The 23,550-nt window shown below is 48.9% G+C and overlaps 1 protein-coding gene across 4 annotated transcripts in view; it reads left to right on the top strand.

The window, feature by feature from the left end:
- LOC144149418 (uncharacterized) overlaps positions 1 to 23,550 on the top strand; it is a 125,211-nt gene that overhangs the window by 86,130 nt on the left and 15,531 nt on the right. For all 4 annotated transcript variants that reach the window (XM_077680979.1, XM_077680980.1, XM_077680977.1 and 1 more), the window contains exons 4-6: positions 19,609 to 19,671; positions 20,689 to 20,818; positions 22,355 to 22,513. In XM_077680979.1, the coding sequence (XP_077537105.1) occupies positions 19,609 to 19,671; positions 20,689 to 20,818; positions 22,355 to 22,513 (352 nt within the window). The remainder of the gene's footprint in view (positions 1 to 19,608; positions 19,672 to 20,688; positions 20,819 to 22,354; positions 22,514 to 23,550) is intronic.

Below are 23,550 nucleotides of genomic sequence, written 5' to 3'. Positions count from 1 at the left end.
CGTTTAAACAGCAACCGAGGTGCCTTCAGCCGTAGCTTTAAGCGTGTCCACCTTTTACGTTATGAGGCTCAGCTCATATATGCGTACGAGGGGCTCGAAATAAGGTACGTCTTGCACAAGCAGCAGTGAATCAGCGCACTCTGCGCATGCGCTGTGGACCCCATGCATGTGTGGGTCTTACTGCTCACCTTACACTTCTGAAAACGTGTGCCGTATATCACGGCTGGATCTTTAAGCGTGAATAAAAAATCGTGAAAAAGCACCAACTGCGACCGCCCTGTATCTGCACAAAATTCATAATTGTCAAATTTAACACATTTACTCGTCATAATATTGTTAACGGCGATAATTAGCGATAAATGAACGCATACGGCGTGGGATTGTTTGCGCGTAAGTAGGCAATTCTAAGAATTCCTGTGCATTTTTTTTTTAAATCCATTTCTCGACGTGGGCTCTTCCGTGAACCAGCGCGGCGGGATTCTGCCGAACGCTTAAAAATGTCGAAGCCGCTGGCGATGCGTCGGCCATTTGAGCACCCCCTCTGCGTTCCCTATGCAGCCGCCGTGATAGATTCGATATTACCAGCTTACCTCGCGTCTTTATAATCGCGTTGTCACGAATGCATTGCGAAGCGCGCAACTCCAGCGTTAATTTACTTCTGCTTTCTGGAAACAGCGCTCTCGGGTTTTCTTTCCCTGTCCACTTCATTCCGTGGTTTCTAATGACGCTTGCTGATTTATTGCTGCTGGTTGAGTTTACAGATCGAACCTGCCGTAGCTGAAAACGTTCGGCTGTGGTTATATTGGATAGCGTGGATTAGATTCCCGCTCTCGGAAGCCGTACTTCTGTGGGAGGCTAACAAAAAAAAATTACCAGTACGTACGGTACATTTCATTTTGGTACTCATCCAATTAAAAATTCCCAGCTATAGTCTGATAGCAGTGTCGCAGTCGCCGAGTTTTTGTAGCGCAAAATCTCTCTCTCTCTCTCTCTCTCTCTCTCTCTCTCTCTCTCTCTCTCTCTCTCTCTCTCTCTCTCTCTCCTCTCTCTCTCTCTCTCTCTCTCTCTCTCTCTCTCTCTCTCTCTCTCTCTCTCTCTCTCTCTCTCTGTCATTTATTCTTGACTTACCACATTTTCCCCTTTGCCCTCCTTGGTGTTCTTGCTTGCCTACCCTTATTTCTATATATATGTATCTATATAATATTAGTATTTCCACGTTTTAACAAGGTCACAGGAGCTTTCAGTCTTAGCTTTTGGCTCATACATAAGGCGCCGGCCTTTCGACGGCGTATGAAGCACTCTTTCTCAGTGATTTCCCGTTAGATTCGGCTCGCAGTTACGCAACTCTTTTTAATCGTTTGGAAAACACTGACGTCTTGCGTGAGTTGTAAGAGAGACCCTACGCCCACGCCCACAAAATAGACGCCTCGAGTCGGTAGAAGATCAGGATGCACTCATGCGTTGCTCGGTGACGACGCCCGTGTGAATTTCAAATTTCCCGCGCTCCTTAAAAAGACTCCGGAAAGTTCGCATATTGCGCCATAGTCGTGTTTCGGTTTGCAGGTTTTGCTTTTATGTGCAGTGAGCGCACATGCAGTTATTACAATTAAAATGGACAGCGGTGCGAATCCGTGCCAGCCCACAAAAGTGTGCAGCCTTCGTTTATTTTTAAGCCAGTAAGGAGAAAGTGGACGCCAGTTGACCAATCGCGGCCCGCCTCACGAACAAACGCAGTGACGTCATGCAGGTTTCTCATGTGGTTCGATGGTATTCCGGTATTTAAAAGCTTTCGAGTTTCCCCGTGGTTCGTGTCCAATATCGGCTGTTCGTGCACACGCTCGCAGCTTGCTTAATTGCGCCCTGCGGGCGCAACATCGTTGTGACGTCACTGCCGACGTCACCAAATTGGCGGGAAGCGTGTTGCGAGAGGAACGGCGCTATTAAACGCACTTTTTTTGTAAAAAAAAAAAGCACGTGAATCTATCGTTTGAACTCCAAAGATGGCGTATACACACTTTAAGCTGGTGAAGTAATTAATTGGGCAATCTTTGTGGCCCTGTGTCGTATCATATGGCTCGTATCGTCTTTCCTCAAGGTGATAAGTGATGGTAGGAAAAGCAGAGGAGTAACGATTGGCGACGGGAAACGAGCATACCATATCAGAGAACGAGCTCGGCTGGAGGTCATCAACGATTCAATCGGGAGGAGGAAGAAGGGGTCTTAAGCTGGCCATGTACGATATGCAACCGCCGAGCCACCCCAGTAGCAGACTGGCATTTAAGAGACGGATTTAGAAGCTGGTGAAGAGTACGATAACTCGACGGGAAGGGGGGGGGGGACGAAATCGGGAAATTTGGAGACAGACTGGCAGCAGTGGTCGAAGGAATATGGGCGAGGCTTTCGTCCTGCAGTGGACAACGCAAACAGGATGATGATGATAATGATGATGGTTACCGTCCCTTTAAAGGTGAAGCGGAAGGGGTTTCGAAAAGCGCGGGAAAAGTGGTCGTGTTTGTAGGCCGGGTTGGGAACAGCCCGACTGGACACTGGGCATGATTTCAGTGTAGACTCGAAAGGGTTCCCCTGCTTTTTTTTTTCTTCAGCGGTATTGCAAACTTCTAGGCGAAATACAGCTTTTGGCCTCGCCGCAGCGGTTCAAGGAAATGACATAAGAATGATTCGATTCGAAGTAACCTCCAAGATGAGCAGCCTTGCTCAATATGAACGAGAACGCTTATTTAGATTATTGTGGCTGATTGCAGCCCAATCATCGCATTAACTCTCGTCACGGCTCAAGATATGTCTCGCAGACAAGTAGGCCTCTTCTTTTATTACAAAAAGATTAAAAAGAAAGCGGCGGCTGTGGAAATGCAGTAGATACGGCATGTTCTTTACAACGGGGAAAGGAGTGGGGTCCATCAAGGCTCGTGTCCCAAGCGCCGTTCTTCGGAACTACAGCTTGTTCGTCCTGCCTTGTCATCTGAATGAACTAGTCGAGTAGTAGTGCAGACGACGCGCTCACCTAACCGCGCATGCCAGAACGGGGCTGAGACTCGCCAAGGTTTAAAGAGACCGTGAATACAAGGTACAACTTTGCTCAGTTCGAAAAAACTAGATTTCGCAGCTCACTCAGCTCCATTCCTGCCACGAAAGACGTTTTGCGAACAGAGAACGTGCAAGAAAGAGAGAAAAAGTTTCAAATTTCGCGCCACAGTGACGTGATATGGGCAATCACCGGAAACGCAGTTGCCAGCGTGTTAACTGCTCTTTATCATTCAAGTGATACGATCTAATGGAACTGGAGCCCCCACCACAATCACCCATTCATGTTCATTGGCGGCGGCTTACGTCAGCGGCCACCAATCGCACAAGCAGGATTCAATGACGTCATAGAGATGTCTCAGTAAAGTGACTGCGGAGTCGCCACTGTCTTCGTCGATTTGATTGCTTGATTGTAGGGTTTAACGTGCCGACGCAACGCTGGCGATGAGGCGCGCCGTAGTGAAGGGCTCGGGATTAATTTTGACCATCTGGGATCTCTAACGTGCGCCGAAATCTCGTACACACGGGCGTTTCCGCTTTTCGCCTCCATCAGAAAAGCGGCCGCCGCGGCCGGGAATCGAACCCACGTCCTCATTCTCAGCAGCACAACGCCTTAGCCACTGAGCCACCGCTTCGGGTCGCCGCTTTCTTCATCTGTCTTGTTTAATTCGTGGATTATTTCGTTGAAGTTTGCGATAAAATTAACATCCTTGTTATGTGGACTAAACAGTCTTTTTAGGCAACGCAAACTTGCATTTTTACCCGTATACGGGTTGTCGCTGAACGTCTGCACCTTTTTGCCGTCGGGTACGTATTTAGCCCGACACACCTGTGACGTGAGAGCAGCTCAGATGCAGACTGGGGAGGAAAAAACAGAAACAAAATGTTATAGGTGCTCTCGTATACGCCCTCGTGTATGCTGTACATGCGCGGCGCATGGATGCACCTGTGCAAAAAGCCCCGCTTGCAAAACGCCGCGACTCCGTTCAGAACATGAGCGGCGTTTTGCTGACGTGCCTCTCCCCCCGACGATCCGCGCGCGTACGTGCGCTTTGCGACGGCGGTCGTTTTGTATTTCCAGGCATTGCGCTAGGACGGGACTTCCCGGGAAATTGGTCGTGGAGGGTGGACCGATTCCGCCGCTTCTTTCGCCGCGTTTGTTATATACCCGTGCCACACGTACACGAAAAATAACGTTAAGTGCCTAATGTATCATGTTTTAATGCCACTAATTAACTGCTACACGCAGAAATCTAGTCATTTGCTGTAAGGCCATTTTTGGTTTGAGGAGTTCCGCACAACTCATTCGCCGCCTTCACGAACGCCTTAAATCTGACTACTCTCAAACGCGATGGGCACGAAACGGAACCAACGAAACTCTCGCCACCAGAGTGTTGACGCCGAAACGTAGCTGAACTTCGAAATAAGACGATTTCCTGTGCCCTCCTGGTGGCGAAGTTCTGAAGAAGGCGAAGTTCACTAAAACAGCGGCAAAAGGCAGAACATGCAAAAGGCAGAACATGTTCTTCTTGTTTTGAATATTTCGGATTTGGCTACCGCTGGCAGGCCACGGCAGCTGCGGAAGCCACTTTTAGAAACGGCTCACACCGTTTGTTTAAAAAACACTCGATTTTTTTTTCACACCATCATTTTCTAACCCCTGTGGAAAGTTTTTCTCCGCTTTAAAGACTAAAATATGGGTGCATTTCTCTTTTTGGTCATTATCAACTTCAAGCCTAACACATTTAATGCCTTTGATATGCCTTTGATTTTTGGCGTGTAGCACGGACCGCCCAAATAATGTAATTCGGTTTCCTGAGGCCTTAGGCACTTAATGTCATTTTTCGTGCACTTGTGGCACGGGTGTTAAAGCATGTCGGGGGAAGTGGTTAGCGCGTGCGGATAAAGAAAGGTAACTGTGGTTTATACAAAGCATTAGTGTACGCCTGAAATTTCGGAATGCTGGAGGACCTAAACTCGGAAAGCTTAGGGATAGAGATAAATATTGTGAGAACCACTACGTACGCTGTCCAGATAGCCTGCCACACTTCTCGTACATACTCATCCTAATCATATCGACTAGTAGATTCTTCTACTTCATCATTACCCTATCATCATCGTTGTGAATTCGGATGGCAGCCTCGGTCGCAGTTTCTCGAAAAAACCATTCTCTGCCTCACCGTGCGAACGTTCGTTCGCCTCTCAACATGAACAGGTCGAAAGTAATGTTCAAAGGCACGCATAAGGCGTCTTTGGAGCCTATAGGTATAATGGAACAGGTGTGCCGATATAATTATCCTGGACGAGTGGTCTGTGCGATCCAAACCACAGAATGAAATCAGGCATAGAATTTGTAATGGGGGTGGGGGGGGGGGGGGGGAGAGCATTCGTCAAGCGCTTTTGCGTATGACCAGTGGACTACCTCACTCACTAACAAAAAGAAAGATGTGCTGGCCAGTTTGGATCTGTGTAGCACCAGCGTAACTGGCGTTGAGCGGAACGTAATATATACGTGTTCAGAATGAAATAATAATAAAAAAACTGCGCCAACATTTCGATGCCTAGAGGCAAGGTCTGCGCTTTATTTAGCCCCCTGTCATTTCGTCCTCGTTTTGTTCGGGCATGTTTCTTCTTTTATCTTCTTTCTACTTCCTTCTTTCATGGAATTACCGCTCTTACCCGGTCGGGGCGGTTGCACCGACGGACAAGACAAGGAACAGAAAAGGAGGCAGATAACGGGCCGAAGGAATGAGATAAAGTTCCTGGGTAGTGGCAAGGAACATATCGTCGGACAGGGGTCAGTGGGAGTGGGATTCATACTGCAATAGGTGAACTTCGTTTGATAGTAGTAGGACCTTTCATTCTTTTTAAGTGCGAATGCACTTTATAAGCGACCCCAAACCATCCACCGCCGGCGTCGGCGGCGGCGGCGTCCGCAGTGCTCCTCTATATTTAAAAAAGAAACAGCATCCGGCGCCAGGTTTCGATGCGAGGACTTTGCGGCCGCAGCGCGACGCTCTACCGACCAAGCCACGGACGCGACGTGATATCAGCGTTAGTGACGCGCCTTATATCTTTAACGCATTCAAACTACGTCGTCAGCGGCGTGCGTTGGCGACTCAGCGGCGTTATAGCGGCTTGATAACTGCGTGGTGTACACGTGATACTACAAACCCGATGGAAGAGATGGAAGAGAAGGCGGCGAGGCGGTGGGCTGCGGGGGCCGAGCGCAAGCGCCGCAAGCGGGCCGACAACCGTGCATTCGCACTTTCACATTCTCCCCCTCGGGGAAATGCGGGGGAACTTTTCGATGGGAATTCGACGAGGTGATTGTGCAGATTACCGCCCGGGATCGCTGACTCCTATAGCCTCACACCGCTTTCACCTAATCTAATATAACGGTTCCCTTCACACGGCGACCAGGGGTCAACGTACGCCGAAACTTTTTTTTACAGCGAAGCTGTTTAGCAAATCGTTATTTTTGGTGCAGTTAAAAATACCAAGAAAACGCCGAGCATACCCCACTTAGGGAGATTGGCCAAGATTGCCCCGCCCCCACCCCCCTCCAAAAAAAAAAAAAAAAAAAACATCCAGCATTCGCCGTAATCATGGCAACACTTGATCGGAGCGAGAAAGGCACGTCATAGCGTGCGTACGTTTCTCCAAGGTGATTTCCAATGATTATCACTTCAAAAAAAAAAAAAAAAAAGAAGGAAGCTCACACTTACAGCAACAATTATGTAGTAAAGGTCGTTGCGGGAGCGAAGTAGTAGCACATCGGCTGCGATCGTGGACCGAAACCTTCGTCACGATCAAAGGTAGCGTACAGCTTCGCTACCTTCATGTCTTACGCGTTAGCGTTAGCTTCTTTCATTTTTTTCTCGTTTCTTTCTTCGTGTCGTCGTTCCGCGCAATCCTCATGGCTGTTCGAGTAACATAAGCACTTTTCCGCCACATCTGAGCAGCTTTTTCTGCTTAAAAGGAAATACGTGGATATTTAGTGCTGATTGGCGATCTCGTCGGTCAGGCACTGGGTGCCACTTTGCTGGCTCTGGTAAAATCGAGATTATCTGTCCAAGCACTATAAGGGCCACTCCGGTCGGGATGTGAGGTAACCGAAGCCTATCTACTAACTACCGCGCGTCCCGTACGAATCCGTTTTTTTTTTTTTTGAACCGCAGAGTGAGAGTGCCGTTTACCAAATTTCTTTCACTTTTGTATACGTTAGCATTCTAGGACTGACGATACCTGCGACCCGCGTTTCTGGTCGGTATGGCCTCAACCGACATAACCTCGCAGTTAATAGCTGCGGGTAGAATAAACGTTGTAAGGACATTGTGAGCCAAGGTCCTTTCCAAGGGGCAATGTTGTCAACACAGTCACAGTCGCTCAAGTAAGTGCCCAGGTTCAAGTATTAGGAGGACCTTCTTGTAACGTGTACTTGTCTTCGATCTGCGATTTATGAACGATACTTGGATAAACGCTGAAATTACGAATTAGCGTCGAAGCATGTGCTTTTTGAGGCCGCGGCCTACAATCGAATTGCTTTCTCGCTATTTCCCCCCGTCGAATCGTCCCGTTAGTGCGAGCGAGGACGCTTCCCCCCCGCCCCCCTATTTTCTCGCCGTCGCGCAGGCGGAAGAGCGTGGCGGGAACGGTTTGTGGTCAAACGGGCGGGCGATCTCCTCCGCCACGCGCCCTTATCGTTTTGGCACACAACGTTTTCCTCCCCCTCCGCCGTTCCCCGATGAACGCGTGGGACGACGGATCTCTCGTGTGTGTCCATAGGCGGGGCGCCTCGTTCGCAAAGGACTGTGCCGACGGGAGACCCACAGACTTGCCGGGCGGCCCACACGGGAGATACTTGCGGAAGGCGGTTTGCGCTCTTTTAATTGCCTCTGTGTACGTACAGAGCCGGGGCAAACACGTGGCTTACCCGCTTTTTTCGTATTTGCGGTGCGTGTATGAGGCGGGGGTAATTAATTGCGGGTAAAACTGATACCCTTTACACTAAATCTTCAGCTGTTGGTGCCTCAGTTTCCAAAACCAGGTCGTCCGTTGTTCTGCCTTGAATGCCCACCACAGGCGGGCGCCATACCTGGAAGGTTCGACGAAGCGGCAATCCTGTGTACCATATTTGTATGCAATTATAAGAGAAACAAGAACAGGGCGGCATTATCCAGCATTGGCTATAGAGGAGGCCCTCGCTGAACCTGATAGCATCACCCCTCCCGCGAGTTTCGTCCATCAGTATATTAACCAGCGCTTAGATCCGGCATTGGTGTCCCTCCCAGCACACGTGAGCAACTCTTACGGGCTGAGAATGCGGAAGTGTGAATGTCTGTAGTTGAACACCTCGCGTTGTCAGAGCGCTTCGTAATTCTTGCGCCCGAGACGCTTTGCTTTGCAATCCGGCTGAACGCTTTCGAATTGCTTCCATCTGTCTCGTACGCATCGCGCCGCTGCTCGTTTTTACCGCCGTGTGCTGGAAGAGCTCACGACGGGAGGGAATGTCGCGAATTTCGCTGCCTGTCGGTTGGCTGGTTCGGTATTAGGAGCGCAGCGCGGTATATCAACGCAAGACATTGAAATTTAAACAACATTCCAACGCGTACGCCGAAAGAAATTGCTTCAGAGGTGATGTAATAGATGCAAATCGACTGTGACTTGCGTTGAATCAAATATGCGTGTCATATACAATTTTATTTAGCCGCTCATGTAGTTTCGCCTTTCTGAGTTTTGGTCGTCGCCGTACCGAGTTCATGGACTCTCGTCCATCGCGTGCGTTACTGTATATCGACGTATGTGGTAACGAAGCGTTTTTTACTTCAGTGTGCAAATGTCCTCCAGTTGCGCTCCTCATGCGGAAGTTGGTGATAACGAAGCGCTTGCGCCTTCAGTTCGAAATATCTCCCCTTCTCCTCAAGGCTGGAGTTGTGGGCCTTTCCAAATCATGAGGGCAGTTGCAGCGCCTTCTGGTGGCAGCCGTCACCCTCTTCTTTCCGTTAAGCCACACGGCAGATGGGGGGGGGGGGGGGGGTGCAGGGAGGCAGGGAATGAATGAAAATTCATTCGTGTCGACGAAAACACAGAGCACAAGAGTGCTGTAAACCTTCGTTATGACGAAGGCCTCTGGTCTGGATAGGAAGCTGGGTTTGCTAAAAGCGACATTTCTTTAAAAGCGGAGATTATTTGCTTTCGCACACGCATCAGTGGAGACCATAAAACACTTCGAATAAATCGACATTTTGAATAAAGCCACTGCGTTATAGCGCGGCTTCACTGTATTTGTTTATTCCTAACGTCATTAAAATAGCTTGGCTTCACTGGTATCCAATTCGTTACCGAATTTTCTCGACATAAGATCGCCATTGCCACCACGCTTGCTACCGGAATTAGTGCAAATATCCAGCCATGCTATACACATCCGGACAACAAATCAACCCCTGAACGGCGTTACAATGTCACCGACATGCATGCACATCGGGCAATGCATTTTATCCGCCAGGGTGCTGACGACGATGAGCAGCACAGTAGCGCTTCCAACGCCAGGATGCTGCCAAGTCAATGCGGCGACATGCCGCACGCAAGACAGTATACCTGATAGCGAAGCCACTCCTGCAGTCTCGGCTGCGACGTATCTCCATAGCTCTTGTTCGCCCCTGGCGCCCGTCGACGGTATCCGTGGGCTCAGCTCTCCTTTGTCGCGTGCTTGGAAACGTGAAGACACGGGGAGTGGCAGCCGCTCTCCTCTTCTACCGGAAGTGCTGCCTCGTGCCTTCTCGATTATCGTTTCCCTCGATTGCAGTACTGGAGTAAGCGCGCCGGAACTGCTGGCGGGAAGTTTTATCAATTGTTCAGCCGCACCCGAGTCTCTGTAAAAGGCTGTGATTAAATGCGAGCCCTGCTCGGCATTGACGGTTGCCAATAGAACAGCATGGGGCGCAGCGCACCGCCTTGCGGCACACTGCGGCTTCGGGTCTTCTGCCGTGTCCCGCCAAAGACCCGTTGGAAGCGCTGTTCTGTGGCAACCGGATCACAGTTCGGCCTTTCTTTACACGTCGGTATTCCGCGCAACCGTCGGCCTACATAGGAGCGGGGGTTTTTCACTCTACACCGCCGTTACTCCGGCTGCTCTTCGTTCACACGGGGTCAACAGACGTTCTGCCCGCGCGGACGCGAGGTGTTCGGCGACCACGAGGCAGCAGCAGCAGCGCTACAGGAAAGAGAGAGAGATGGGGTGGAAAGAGCCTGCGCTAAAGAAAACAGAAAACACGGTGCACCTAAGGTGAACGATAGAGGGGAAAAGTGGTCGTTGTCCGACCTGATTAAGAAGAGAAGGCCGCAGAAACGGCCAGCTGTTCGTTTGCGGCGGCCCGAAAGAAGGCGGTGGAGGGGCTTCCTTTTGCCAGTCAGGCCCTTCCAACCCGGTTCGTTTCGTCGTCGTCGTCGTCGTCGGTAGCCTCCGCTGCAGCGACCTCGCGGCGGGCGCCGGCACCGTTTCGGGGTCACGGCTTTCTCTGACCGAGACCCGGCTGCTGCCGGAGGCCCAGCAGCTCGGCGGTGGGGGCGCATCACGCATCGCTGCGGCCGCCCCACCGGTGCGACCCTTTCGCCACTGCTGGGTAGAAGATGAGAGGGCGACAATCTAAGCCGCTGGCCCGCCAGTGCCGTAATGCATGCGTCTGTCTTCGGGGCAGACCGGTGCGCGGGGAGTCTCGTTCGAACCTCTCATCAAGTGCCCTTTGGGGCTACCACCAGAGTCGGTCGACGTGCTGAAACTTGTCTTTTTAGGGGCGAAGCACCCTAAGGCCGAGGCTTGTCGCCGTCCGGCGTGCGTGCTCACGTCACAGCACCGTAAATCGAATATCTGCGAACAAAAGGTTCACAAAAGGTTAACAAGAACAAAATAAAAGGTTCACAAAAGTTTAGAGAGAGAGAGAGAGAGAGAGAGAGAGAGAGAGAGAGAGAGAGAGAGAGAGAGAGAGAGCCGTGCTCCACATGCGGGAGGAACATTGGATTGAACTGGATTAATTGAACTGTATTTGATTGAATTGGACATCGTCTTAGCAGCAGTAAGCACTCTCACGGGCGATTTACGGTAAGAACGATCCCCAGTGCTTCGCCCACTCGTCATGATTCACTTCGTGGAGATGAGTGAATTTTTTTGTCTCCCAAGTAGTACACTGACCCAACGATTACTCTACAACAGGGGTCCAGTGCGTTTTTCAGAAACAGTTATTGGAGAAAATTACAGAATTTTGGTAATTAAAACAGCTCCATGGAGTAGTGTGATGATGGATTGTCACCGCCTCTCAAGCGCACCATTTGTGGTTTCCGGACGACTCATTTTTACCCTGTAGTGTCCTTCGCCAGCTCTATCACACGTATGCGTGTGGTACACGTATGGACGTAACCCGCCCTGACGTGCGCAAGGAACAAGTTGCGCGAACAAATTTTATTGGAACCATCTTCCCGTACCGTCGCTGCCCGAACCCACGACAGGCATCCATTTCCAAGGTCTGTTCTCTGGGTGGTATGCGGCCACGTGGACCCGCTCGGGAGATTCTTGCAGGCGATAAAAACCCATCTAATCGAAGTGCTGATATGGAATCGCAGTTCTTGTGCCTCGTCTGGCAGCAGCTGGTTAATGAGACACTGGGCGTCTGCAGCGGAGCGGGGCGAGGTCGCGTGCTTGGTTTCCGGTTTGCGCTCTCCCTTCGGCCGGATGCAGTGCACTGTGCGGGGGGCATCTCTTCCGAAACGAGCTGGCGGATCCTGCTTTGGGAGAACCCGCGTTTCGCGCGAGAGGAGCACCGCTTGTGTTGTTTTCCGCTTGCAACAAAGGATTGTCCCAAGGTGGACTACTACGACTTCGCTTTCCGTTTCTGTCTCGGACAGTCCTTGGAAGCGGAAGTGAGTGGTGACGCGGGACGGAATTTTTCTGGGGTGCGACCCGACGTCGGCATTGCTTTTCTAGGGAAAAAAAAAAGAACTTAGAATCCTTCTACGTCATTTGCAGGCGGCCAATTTTTCTAACACGGGGCCGAAATTAAACAGGATTTCGGTATTGTGCGGTTACGTATTCATTTTTTTTTGTTTTCTTATTTCTGGGCACTGGGAGGGGGTAATTCCGCGGTGGTACGTTTGTTTCGGACATCGCGGAGGGGCCGCCTTTTGTCTTTTCCGCGAGCAGGAAATGAATGCGGCCGGAAGCTTGCGGCGACTTCGCTCGCCCAGTCCTCACGCGATGCTTTATTACTATCATCATCACCACTTCACCGCCGCCCCCCGTTCCGCCTCCTCCCGAGAAACGTGTTTCCGCGTTACGCGCGCCCCTGCATCTCCTTAGTTCCGCTTGTGCTCGCGGGGGCGACGGGTAGCTGATTTCGCAGCCGCCGCGCAACCGCCGCGGACGTTGCCTGCTGAAGGCAAATAAAGATATTCTGAGCGCGAAGCGGAACAAGGCTACGTGGAAGGCGCACGGCGACGACGACGCCCGGCCAGGCATTATACGGGGGAAGAAAGAGAACTAAAAGAAAACGGAAAGTTTGCTGATCGCCGCCGTACGTGCGTCTAGCGTGTAAAAAAAAAACAAAAAAAACGCGAGTCTACCTTGGGTTCAAAGTGCGTCTCGGCCCCGTCGTCGACACCGACCGTCGGTCGGTCGGACGGCATTGCTTATCTTGCGACTCGTAAATTTTTACACACGCGCACATCCTGGCGAGGACGGCGGGTGGACGTAGCCGATGAAGCCACCTGCCTCCCTCTCCCCCACTCCCTGCGGCCGCCATCTTTGCCCTATCCGGCGCTGCTTGGCATTTCTCCGTTATCAGTCGTACGCGCCGCCGCCGTAACTGTGGCCTACAGCTGGGAGGGATCCCGCATCCGGAGACCCGCGTTCTTATCCTCCTCTTGGTTGTCGCTCGTTGTAAAACGCTTTATTGCGGGGCTTCTTCGAGGTGTCATGCCCCGTTTCTGGGAGGGCCCATTGTAAAAAGGGATTCTTGGTCGGGCTGCTGCCCGCTCAGTGACTTTTCTTTCTTAGCCGAGTGGGGTGACCGTTGCTCTGTCGTTATACGTTCCTAGAAACCTTGTTGCAGTTATGTCTCAGTAATTAGCCCAAGAATCGGTGTATTTCTGAGTTGTCTTGCAGGTTCGCTAGGCGGCTGGTCGTCGAGTCTAGAGGCAAAGGGTTCGGTTTACCCTTTTCTTCGCTTGCAATTGTCTAGTAGCAAGTGGGACTATGAACTTCTCCATGGAGTACAACTAAAGCTTAGAATGCTGGGCAGTTCCCCTTTATGGATTTAGTTCCAATTCGGCAAGGTGATGGGGGAGTAAAGTAGCTTCACACACCCCAGTTTCTTTTTGAGGTTGTTAGTGAGGAGTGGTACACTCACCGTGGATAGGAACAAGGGATGGAATCTGGTTGAACTATGATGCGCATTAAATGGCCCCTTGAAGGAGAAAGCCCAGTGTCTGTAGCAGCGAAACGGCACCTAAACCTCCCATTGACTGCGGTGTGTAACACATACCTGCAACAGTGTATTCACCAGTGCTTGTAAAAGCATTAAATGACCCATTGACCAATAAAATGAGCATACGGTGTTTGATGTCTGTAGCAGAAAAACGGCTCTTAAACCTGCCGTAGGCTGCAGTGTATTTTGTAGCGGACTCTCTGCTGCAGCACATACTGTGCAGCTGTAGTGGTTGAAGCATCGATACCGTCAACGGCCGTAATCGTGGCAGTTTTACAAGGTGGCCATTTGAGCCGCTACACTGCAGATGGTCCACAGCAAAGCTCTGGAAGCATTATTTGCAGCGGAAAACTCCAACAAGCACTCAGCGACGTTCAGTTGGACTATAATGCTTTCACATTCATAGCTCGTAAAGAAGTTCTTATAGGTGTGTTTTAAGCTGCCGCCCACCTTGGATGAAATTCGATTGGACGTGCCGCGTTCCAAGTGCTACGTCAGCTTTTTCGCTTTCAGGCAGGTGGTGTCCCGATCTCGTTGCCTCGTTCGTTTTTTTTTTTTTTTTTTTTTTTTTTTTTTTTTTTTTACCCCCGGTTCACTTTTAAGCGCTCAGTTTCAGCCATTTCTTTTTTCTGTCATTGATCCCCACCCGGTGGAGGGTGACGATATAGTATGGCATTTCCTGTCTGCCTGCTGCTGCTGCTGCTGCTGTCGCATTCGAGCTAGGCAGCCGTGTTCTAGTTCGTTTCCAGGAAACTGCACCGAGTCCCGCGCTCTGGCGTTCCCGAAAGCAGCATGTGTGTGCAAGTGTGTGATAGCACAAATCCCATCCCGAGTGTGCAGCCAGGCACAATGCAGGAGAGAGGGGGAAAACAGGCTACAGGTGGCTGACTTGTATCACTCCGGGTACGGCGTCAGCCGACTCTGAAGCCAGAGAGAGAGCAGAGATAAATGAAATAAGAGAAAGCTGCGTGCTTCCCTCTTTTCTTTTTTTCGACCAGCTGCTATGCTCTCTGGGCACAGCGAGACATCCTGACACATGACGGAACTGGAGAGGGCGGACGGCAGACAAAAGAGAGAGGCACGCGTTGCGGTGGGGATGGAAAGTTCAAAAAAAAAAAAAAGGCAACAGCCCGAAAAATGTCCGTACCTGTACTTTGGTGCAGACTCCAGATAGTCGACTTTCCCCCTCTCGCCACTCTATTGCTCGCTTACTCTTTCTCCGTGCTCTCCCGCTACTTTGACAGTCTCCTCTACTCCGGCCCGAACACCCCCAATTGGCTCCGCCCACACAACTGTGTCCTCTGGCCGACCCCGGTGGAAGCCAAAAAAGAACCCCAGTTCCATTTCTCTGCTGTTGCTTCAGTGAAAAAAAAAAAAAAGCCCTTTTTTAGGCTCGGTTGCAAGCTCCATCGTCCATCCTCTCTCTCTGCTCTTTTCTTTTTGTATTTTTATACTTCTTTTCACCTCATGTCGATTTGAACGGTTTGATTGCGGCATCCGCGGCTCTCACCTATTCCTCCCTCTCGACTAATATGTGAGCTGGTTCAGCGCTACGTATTCCCCCTAGCCTTGTCTGTGCACTTGCCATAATAGGAGGCCAGTGCGGATTTCAGCTTGGTAGGGGGAAATAAAAATGTGTACTCTACGCTGTTCCGAGCGCATATTATTGCTGAAGTTGCACGGCTGAGCCCGTTTGTACAGCCATGGTTTCGTCTTCTGCAAGGACCTTGTGTGGCCGTCGACTGCCTCTGAGCGCGTCAAGGTAAAAGGCTGGGCAAATAGTTTGTCTTGATCGCGTTTTATGCGGATGAAGTCGTTGTGCAAAGGATAAACTGCAGACGCGATTGATTTCGTAATCTTGCGTAAAAATACCGGTGCATGTGTCATAGTTTCGTTCGTGTCGCAGACACCATCAGCGCTTTTAGGTCGAGCATTGTTAACCGTGCTGGTCTAGCTTACTTGTCATTTCTTTTGGACAGTAAGTCTTAAGCACTACAAAAAAAAGAGAAGCTTTGTAATGAAAGGGTTTTCTCTTTGAGCCTAGTAGCTTGATAGCACCTGCTGTGGTACTTTGCATCTATTTTCCGGCCTGCTTACTTGCGAACCAGTAAACCTAGGTGAGCTTTTCGTATTTGTAACTGCAAAGACTCCAACATCTGGCATGTTGTGGCCCGTTTGCACGCTGTGAAGCATTTTTTTTTCTTTCGTTACTTCCAAGGCTTTGTACTTTCTAGAGAAGCAACTGGTTCAGTGTTTAATTCAGGGAGGAGTCCAGCATGGCAATACTGTTAAGGCCTTTCTCGCTTACCCAGATGCTTCTGGAGCCAGTACAAAGGGAAATTCAACACAAAAACTTCCGTGGTATGGCATCAAATCATCCGCGGGGTTGTCTAGGTGATTTTTGTAGATCCCTTGTTTCTTCTTGAATTGTTCTTGGACAGTCTCGCATAAGGCTGTGGTTGTTGTTCAGGCTGCACCTTATCAGAAAAGAAGTGACGCAGCTCTGCGACCTTTCTCCCCTGGTCTCGCCCGAACGGGGCATTTCCGTGAGGGGGCAGATGTTTGTGCGTGCCCCGCCAGTCCCACCCTGGGTGGTAACCAACAGGAGGGAAGAAGCCAGCGGCTCCATTCAGGCGGAACGCCCTGCTTGAGTGGACAGATGCCGCTGTCGGTGCAGGAAGAGGAGAGGAAAAGGAGGAGGAGGAGCAGCCTCTTCCTCTCATTGTCACCTCTTCACCCTTAGGTGCCCCCCCCCGTCGCGCATTGATGGAGCTGCCGCGTCTTTGTGTTCCCGGGGGCCAACCCTTTTGATGCGTCCTGTCGAAGCAGTGGCCGCCAGGGCTTTGTCGAGGCATTGAGGGCCGCTCTTCTGGCTGTATACTGTGGCAGTCAGGCTCTATAAAACCCTCCTAGCTTCTCTGTCCTCCCCAAAATGTGCCTTGTTTGACCTTTGACCTTGACAAATTCTAACCGTGAAACCCAGGTCTAGCTGAAATAGGAACTGTAACATCAATTTGTACTGTATTTATTCGAATATGAGGTGAGGTTTTTCTTTTCTTCCAAAATTTGTAGTCTCAAAGTCATACCCTGCCTTATATGCGAAGCTCAGTATATGGCAATTTTTTTTACTCTCCAAACTCGCTTTATAATCGAATAAATACAGTATTATGAAACCGCGTCCGCCCTAAGTGATTTCATTCTTGGTGTCTTCACTGCATTTACAACTCAAACCGGGGTCTTCTAAGCCTCCTGTTAGAAGGAAAACAGCGTTGCTGAGCACGAGGTCGCGAGTTCGATTCCCGGCTGCGGCGGCCGCTTTTCTGATGGAGGCAAAAAGCGAAAACGCCAGTGTGTACGAGATTTCGGCGCACGTTAAAGATCCCCAGGTGGTCAAAATTAATCTGGAGCCCTCCACTATGGCGCGCCTAATGGCCTGCGTTGCATCGGCACGTTAAACCCTACAATCAATAGTAGGAAAACAGTAAGCAATATTCCTATGTACTCTTTCCTCCCTATCCCACCTCCCCTACACCAGCAGGCGTTCCGGTGTCCGCCCCTAGGCGAGACAATTTACGCCTGTTGGTGGACCTTCCTTTCTTGTTTCTGTGCAATAAATACATACATACATACATGCTTGCAATGGCCATGTCAAAGATATGATTAAGCAAACAAGTCATTATTGGCGTTCTTGTTCTTTTGCTGAGGGCCTGCATGGGCTTTTTGACAAGGAAAGACCTTCTGGGAACAGTGCTATCGTGGTTGATGTGCTTATCGTTCATTTGTGACTGTTATCAGAGTGGCTGCATTGTTCTTAGCTGTTCAATGAGCTTATCTCTGCCTATCTCACATGTCTGAGGCACTACATAGATGAGTGCCACACTTGAAGAAGACACTCTGTAGGCAAACAAGAGTTTCATTGAAACGCTGGCCACAGAGGAGATGCTAAACGAATCAGATGCACTGTTGTCCTTTTTCCTTATGCGTGGCCAGACAGAAAATAAATTGAACCTTTGTTGTTGCATTCATTGTCTAGGCTACACCTGATCAGAATTTGAATGCTGGAGGTCAGTGCGTGCTTGCTTAGAGCCCCAGCGCCCTGAAGATGGTTTTTTAGAAATTCAATAGAAGTTTAGGAATTTCCATTTGAATAAAATGCTTTTGGTTACTGTTGAATCGGCCTGTCGTGATGTATCTGGCTGAGGTCAAAGAGAAGGTCATGCGGTATTAGTAGTCAATTCCAGTTAATTCAATTTTGTCACTTATTCGAATCAGCTTTGGACTTTCTGTTAGGGTCAGAAGCTACGTGTTTGAACTTTAAAAAAAATCGTTATTTCCGGTTTGATTCACCAAAACTATAGGCGTACTGCGAGGGTCATATTTTGTGGTGGGAGTCACAGGGGTGTTATGCACTTTTTTAAAAATCGGTGATAAAATTTGTCGTGCGGATGGGGAATCGGTACGAGAGGCGAAAAGTCAGATCAAAAAACCCATTTACAGTTACATGAGAGCAGTTTTTCCAATGGCTCTTAAAACAGCTCCTTTTAATTGTTAAGTAAACTCTGTGAAACTTGTCAGCCTTGATTCTTTTTCCCCACTGATTTCAAATGAGCCATTATTCTTTGAATCAGTCAATTAGTTCTCGAGGTAATTAGAGATAATTAGCTATTTTCGGAAAAACAATAGACAAAACTGTGTTAGTCATAAAATCTTTGTATTTTCCAAAAATATGAACCATGGTGAGTGCAATAATTGAGAAGCAGTTTTTCAATGCACCGCCTGGAACTAATTTTACAGCTCATTAGACTTTGGTGGCACCAGTGGCACGGAACCATTTTGAATGCCCATTTCAAACGCCAAAGTTCAATTAGCTGTAAAATTAGTTTCGAGCGGTGCATCGAAAAACTGCTTCTCTTATTGCACTCACCAAGATTCATAGGTAGTATTGGAAAATACAAAGATAACAGTTTTATGACAAACACTGTTTTGCGTATTGTTCTTCCAAAAATGGCTAATTATCTCTAATTACCTCGGGCACTAATTGACTGGCTCCAAGAATAATGGCATATTTGAAATCAGCGGGAAAAAGAGCCAAGACTGACAAGTTTAGCAATTAAAAGGAGCTGTTTTAAGAGCCATGTGTCCCCCCTGAAGGCAGTTTACTTTGTTGATTCTTTCTATTTCAGGGCTGTTGTTCCATTTTCTTTTCTCTGGCCCACGAGACACTTTCAAGACGCAAACGTCTTGTGGGTCAGCAGGGATGTCTTGTGCGCTTTTAGCTCTTTCACTTTCTCGTATCTTGGGAAGCACTTGGTGGGGCACAAATTGGACGTTGCCGATCTAAACCGCCGATTGCGCCAGGTGTGGAGGCAGGGGGCACGGAACGGGGGGAGAACAGGCGGGGGCGAGGAGGAGAAAGGGGCTTCTAAAATGGAGGCAGGCCTCTGTTGACCGAGCACTCGTGAAGCCGGGGCGCGGCCACTTCGAACTGGGTCCCCTTATCAGCGCCACTTTCCCCTGCGGTGCCGCCCGGCCGGCATATGGGCAGTATCAAAGGCGATACGGAACTTTTCTAATCTTTGCCCCTCGCTTGTGCAACAAAGCGAGGCCGCGGGCCCCCTCTCCCTCTCCGATCGGGCCCTTCTCTTGATCCCAGCTGCCATTGTCGCAAGGCCGTCACATCGTGCTCCGGTTTTCGGCGTCATCTCATTCTGGTCGAGCGTAAGCCGTCCTGGCAGCTTGAACACTTGCGTCACTGTTTGAAGAATCATTTCTGCAAGGGCAGTGTAGAGTGGGGAAACAGTACTGCAGAGGTAAGCTGGATACGACAGAGACTGTCTTTCGAAGCCTTCCTCTGAATGTACATCTTGTTGGGCTACACTACACTCCCTTCTATTTCAACTATAATCAGGCCAGGCCGGCATCAAAACTGATTCATGTGAGCCATAATGATTTGTTTGGTCATTTGTAGGTTAAACCTGTATGTTTATTTCTGTAATTTTTTATTGGCTGTGAAGTCTCTTTTTTTTTTTCTTCTTCTTTTAAATGTGGCACTGATTCATGTTTTTGCGTCTTTTTTTCTTCCCTGTAGGTCAGCAATGGAGATGACCGCCAGCTGTCGGGACTGCTGGAGCAGCAGAAGCAGCGCATACAGGTTTGTGGCACTTTGTGGCAGCTTTGCGTTTTTGTTGTGGCGTGGAGGGGTTGCGTGCGCTAACCTTTTTGCTGGGTGGCACCCGATAGCGTGCGGGCGGAGGAGCTAATTTATAAACTAGTACAACTTTAAAACTACAGAAAATGCGGAAGGAAAGAAAATAACAAAACGGAAAAGCAGGGTCAACATCGCAGCATTTGTTAACTGTCTAACGTCACAGTGTTTCCAACTTTTATGCTGTGAGCTTGTGTTTGCTATTGTGTTTGCTATTGTGTGAGCATTGTTTTGCTAACTTCCAGCTTGCTCTGTTATCTGTACCAGTCTCTATACCTTATGAGATTGATATAGTGGAAGACCATAGCAGCTTGAAGCTTCAAGCAGTGCCATTCATAGCGTGTTTGTCCAAAACTGCTTTAGGAAGTGCAATGAAAGGTTGCACTCAACCAAAGGATGACCTTTGCTACCTTGATTCAGAGATGACAATTGTTGTTCACTAAGATTTCACATGAACTTACCGTATTTTTGCGCATATAAGCCGCACCAAAAATGCGAAAATTTCAGGGGTGAAGTAGAGGTGCGCATTATGTGCGAGGTATTTCCTTTAATGCAGCTTCACCGCAGTGCATGGTGGGCCGTGATGTCCCTACAGCAGTAATAGCAACTAAGCCACTGTTATCCCAATGACAGCGCTTATTTTGCACACAGAGCTCAGCAATATACCAACGTGAAAAAATGTATGCAGCAAGTCGGCTAGTTACGTAGTCAGCTAGGTAAGTTCTTTTACATAAACAAATGCGTAATGTTGCTTGAGTAGTAGATTTGGTTCATTGTTTTATGTATAAAATGTGCGGGCAGTACGCAGGGATGTATTTGTTTTATTTGTCGACGGAAAGTGGGGGTGCGGATTATATGCAGGGGCGGGCTATATGTGCGAAAATATGGTATCTTGTGAGTAATGGGGCGTGGTTGGAAGTGGGAACATTGGATCTCACCCGTGTTCTGGCAAACTTCTTGCAGGAGCTGGAGAAGGCGCTCTCGGAAGCCGCCATTCAAAGGCACGAGGAGGTGGCCACCCTCCAGAGCCACCATGCCAGACAGCTCGCTGAGGCCAGACTTCAGCACCAGCAGCAGCACATCGTGTCCGCAGGTGGGTAGAAGCACTGTTCGATGTACCACACTCCAGACAGTTCAGCAAACAGCATCTACAGCTCCTAGAGACTAACTTCAATTGAGGGATTTGGAATTCCAAAGCTGTTGGCATGTTTAGCAGAAGATGCTTTGCTGTTTTTAAGTGCAGAGCACTTTAGGGGCTTGACTTGTCATCGTAGCTCACTCGCTGGACCCAAGTAGAGCCACGCGGCATTCCGGCGTCGCGGTGTAACCCAGAGGCTTCAAAAGCCAAGCGGTTTATATATTCATAAGCGTTCGAAACTCGTGTACCGCTGGCACTTGTCATACATCTCCCCGTTGTTTAGCGCACAGAAAAGCGCAGGTACATTTGAGGCAAAATACACGTAATTAACTGGCAGTACCCGTGTTCATTTAGTTAGGAACGCTCGTCAGGTTGGTTTTCGTGATAGTAAGTGGGAAAAAAGGGGGCAGTACAGTGCCGGTACGTACGGGAGGAAAAGCAAGCACAAAAAGAGCGGTTTCAGGCAGGGGGCACGCGAGCACTGTGAAGGCGGGAAATTTGAATTGCATTGGGTGGTAGCAGTGAGCGGATAACGGCGCTACAACCCATTATGGCGAGTCACTGCTCTGCACTTCCGACACCTTTCGCATTGGGCAGAACGGCTTCAATTTTTTCATGTTATCCTCCCTGAACATGAGGCACTTCTTAGAACTGAAGTTCAGCTCCACTGCAACTTTGATTTGATTGACTGTGTGGTTCCACGCAGCCTGTTTTCTTCCTTAGTGTTGAATCACCCACGCACCACAATCACCTCCTGTGATGGCACAAAAACAACACTTGTACAGTTGTACTGAGAAGTGTTACATTCAGTGGTGGTCGCTTTGGAGTTTAGTGAGGTATGCAAGCTCCTTGTGATATAATGCAACCAGTGTCGCAGTACTTCACTATCAGAGGCTCTGCGATCTTTTGTTTGAAATAGCAGGGTGCCTCAAACGCTTCTGGCAAGGCTACCTTTCACTAGATTTCATTAGTGCAGCCTGGTCCACAAAAGTAAAACTTGGTCAAAACACAGATGTGTGGCACTTCGCTATCCTATTAGTGTGTCAAGACTATTTTTAGATACTTACTTAATCACAGCGCGAAGGACGGGACAGACAGAAAAATCAACCACTGGACAGCGCCTGTCCAGTGGTTGATCTTTCTGTCTGCCCCGTCCTTCGCGCTGTGATTAAGTATGAACTCGTACCAACTCGCCCAACTTGCAACTGTACTATTTTTAGACTCTAGAACCTTTAGTGTCATTGAGGACAATTTGTAAAGGGGGTGGGGGAGAGGAATTTTCTTTTGCAGCATTACATGGTGACTGCTTGTGTTTTAGAACAGTGATACACCTGAAACTCCTTGCATGAATCTTGTGATATTTTCTCTAAGATACTGTAGGAGTCTGCCACCTTGATCATCACTTTCTGCACTGAGCGATTTTTGGAAGCACTGACAAGCTTTTTTTCGCCAAGTGAAGCTGATTGAGGAACGTGTGTGCTTTGCCTGCAGGAGGTGAGGCATCGCCGCCGACAGTTGCTGTGGAACAGCAGTCATCCCAGCTGAACCAAGCCAAGCCAAGCCATGGCCAGCCAAGTGCCGCTGTGAATGGCGAGCTGAGCAGGAAGTTAGACACGAGGGATGGCGGCTGCCAGACAGATGCTGTCTCTGGTAAGCCACTTGGCATGTTCTTTTCCAAACCATTTGTGTCTGGTCATGGTCGGTTCTTGCAAACGAGTTAGGAGTGGGGAATATGAGAGTGAGAGAAGTACAGAATGAAGGAGTGAAGGGGGATTAAACTAAATCGGTTTAATTTGCTTGGATCGTTCGAGTCAAACTGCCAAACAATCCAATTTAGTAAGCAATTTAGCATTTATTGAAATAGTGCCAAATCGCTCGCTGAACAGTTGTGTTACAGGAAAAACTGTTCAGCCGTAAAGCAAAGGAAAACTAAAAAAAAGGTGTTGCGACTAATGTTTGACTTTTGCAGCTCGGTTATGCTGCAGTCAGTCTTACAATAGTTTTGGTTTCGTGCTGTACGAATGAAAGGTTAAGGAAGAAGTGGCTTCCTTGGCAGTGGTTAGTTACCGTCGTTCTATTGCTGCTCCATGAAGGCCTGTTGGTATAGCTGGGTCCCGTAGTGATATCTTCAACATGAAGGCATTTGAAAGGCAGTAATGTCCACATTAGAGCTCTGGTTGTCAGTTGCACTCTTTATGTGTGCTCTGTTGCTTCCTTTAGCTACAGCATACAAAATGTTAGCATCTTTCATATATATGAATAAGCGAAACCGGGTCAAGCAGCATTTGGAGGGATATTCATTATTAAGAGCTATGAATTAAGGCAGAAAGAGAAAACAGTTGTTCTCTGCCCAAAAATGTATTAGTGAACTCTTGTGATGTGGAAACCTTGGCGACTTTTTACAATTTTTGTCGGTATCTCTGTATGGTTATTTCTTGTCTCTTTTGCATCGCAGCGCTTATGTCCTTGTCGCGAGCATACACTAACCAGGTCTAGTCTTTACTGTTCCTCATTCCTGAGTTGTGTATGAGAAAAAATAAAGAGGTTGGTTAGTGAATTAAGAGTGTTGAAGTTCTTTTTTCATTTTTAGCCATTTACGTTGGTTGAGTGTGCCTAGTAGGAAAACGGTTTTTAGGGGCACCTCGAAAATTAAGCGTGAATGTTAGGGTTAAAAGAATCCTCTCTGG

This window comes from Haemaphysalis longicornis, unplaced genomic scaffold (assembly GCF_048455015.1).
Source record: "Haemaphysalis longicornis isolate Haplotype H1 unplaced genomic scaffold, Haemaphysalis longicornis Haplotype H1 scaffold_8, whole genome shotgun sequence".
NCBI lineage: Eukaryota > Metazoa > Arthropoda > Arachnida > Ixodida > Ixodidae > Haemaphysalis > Haemaphysalis longicornis.
Note: the sequence above shows the minus strand (reverse complement) of the source record. Positions and strands in the feature narration are given on the sequence as shown.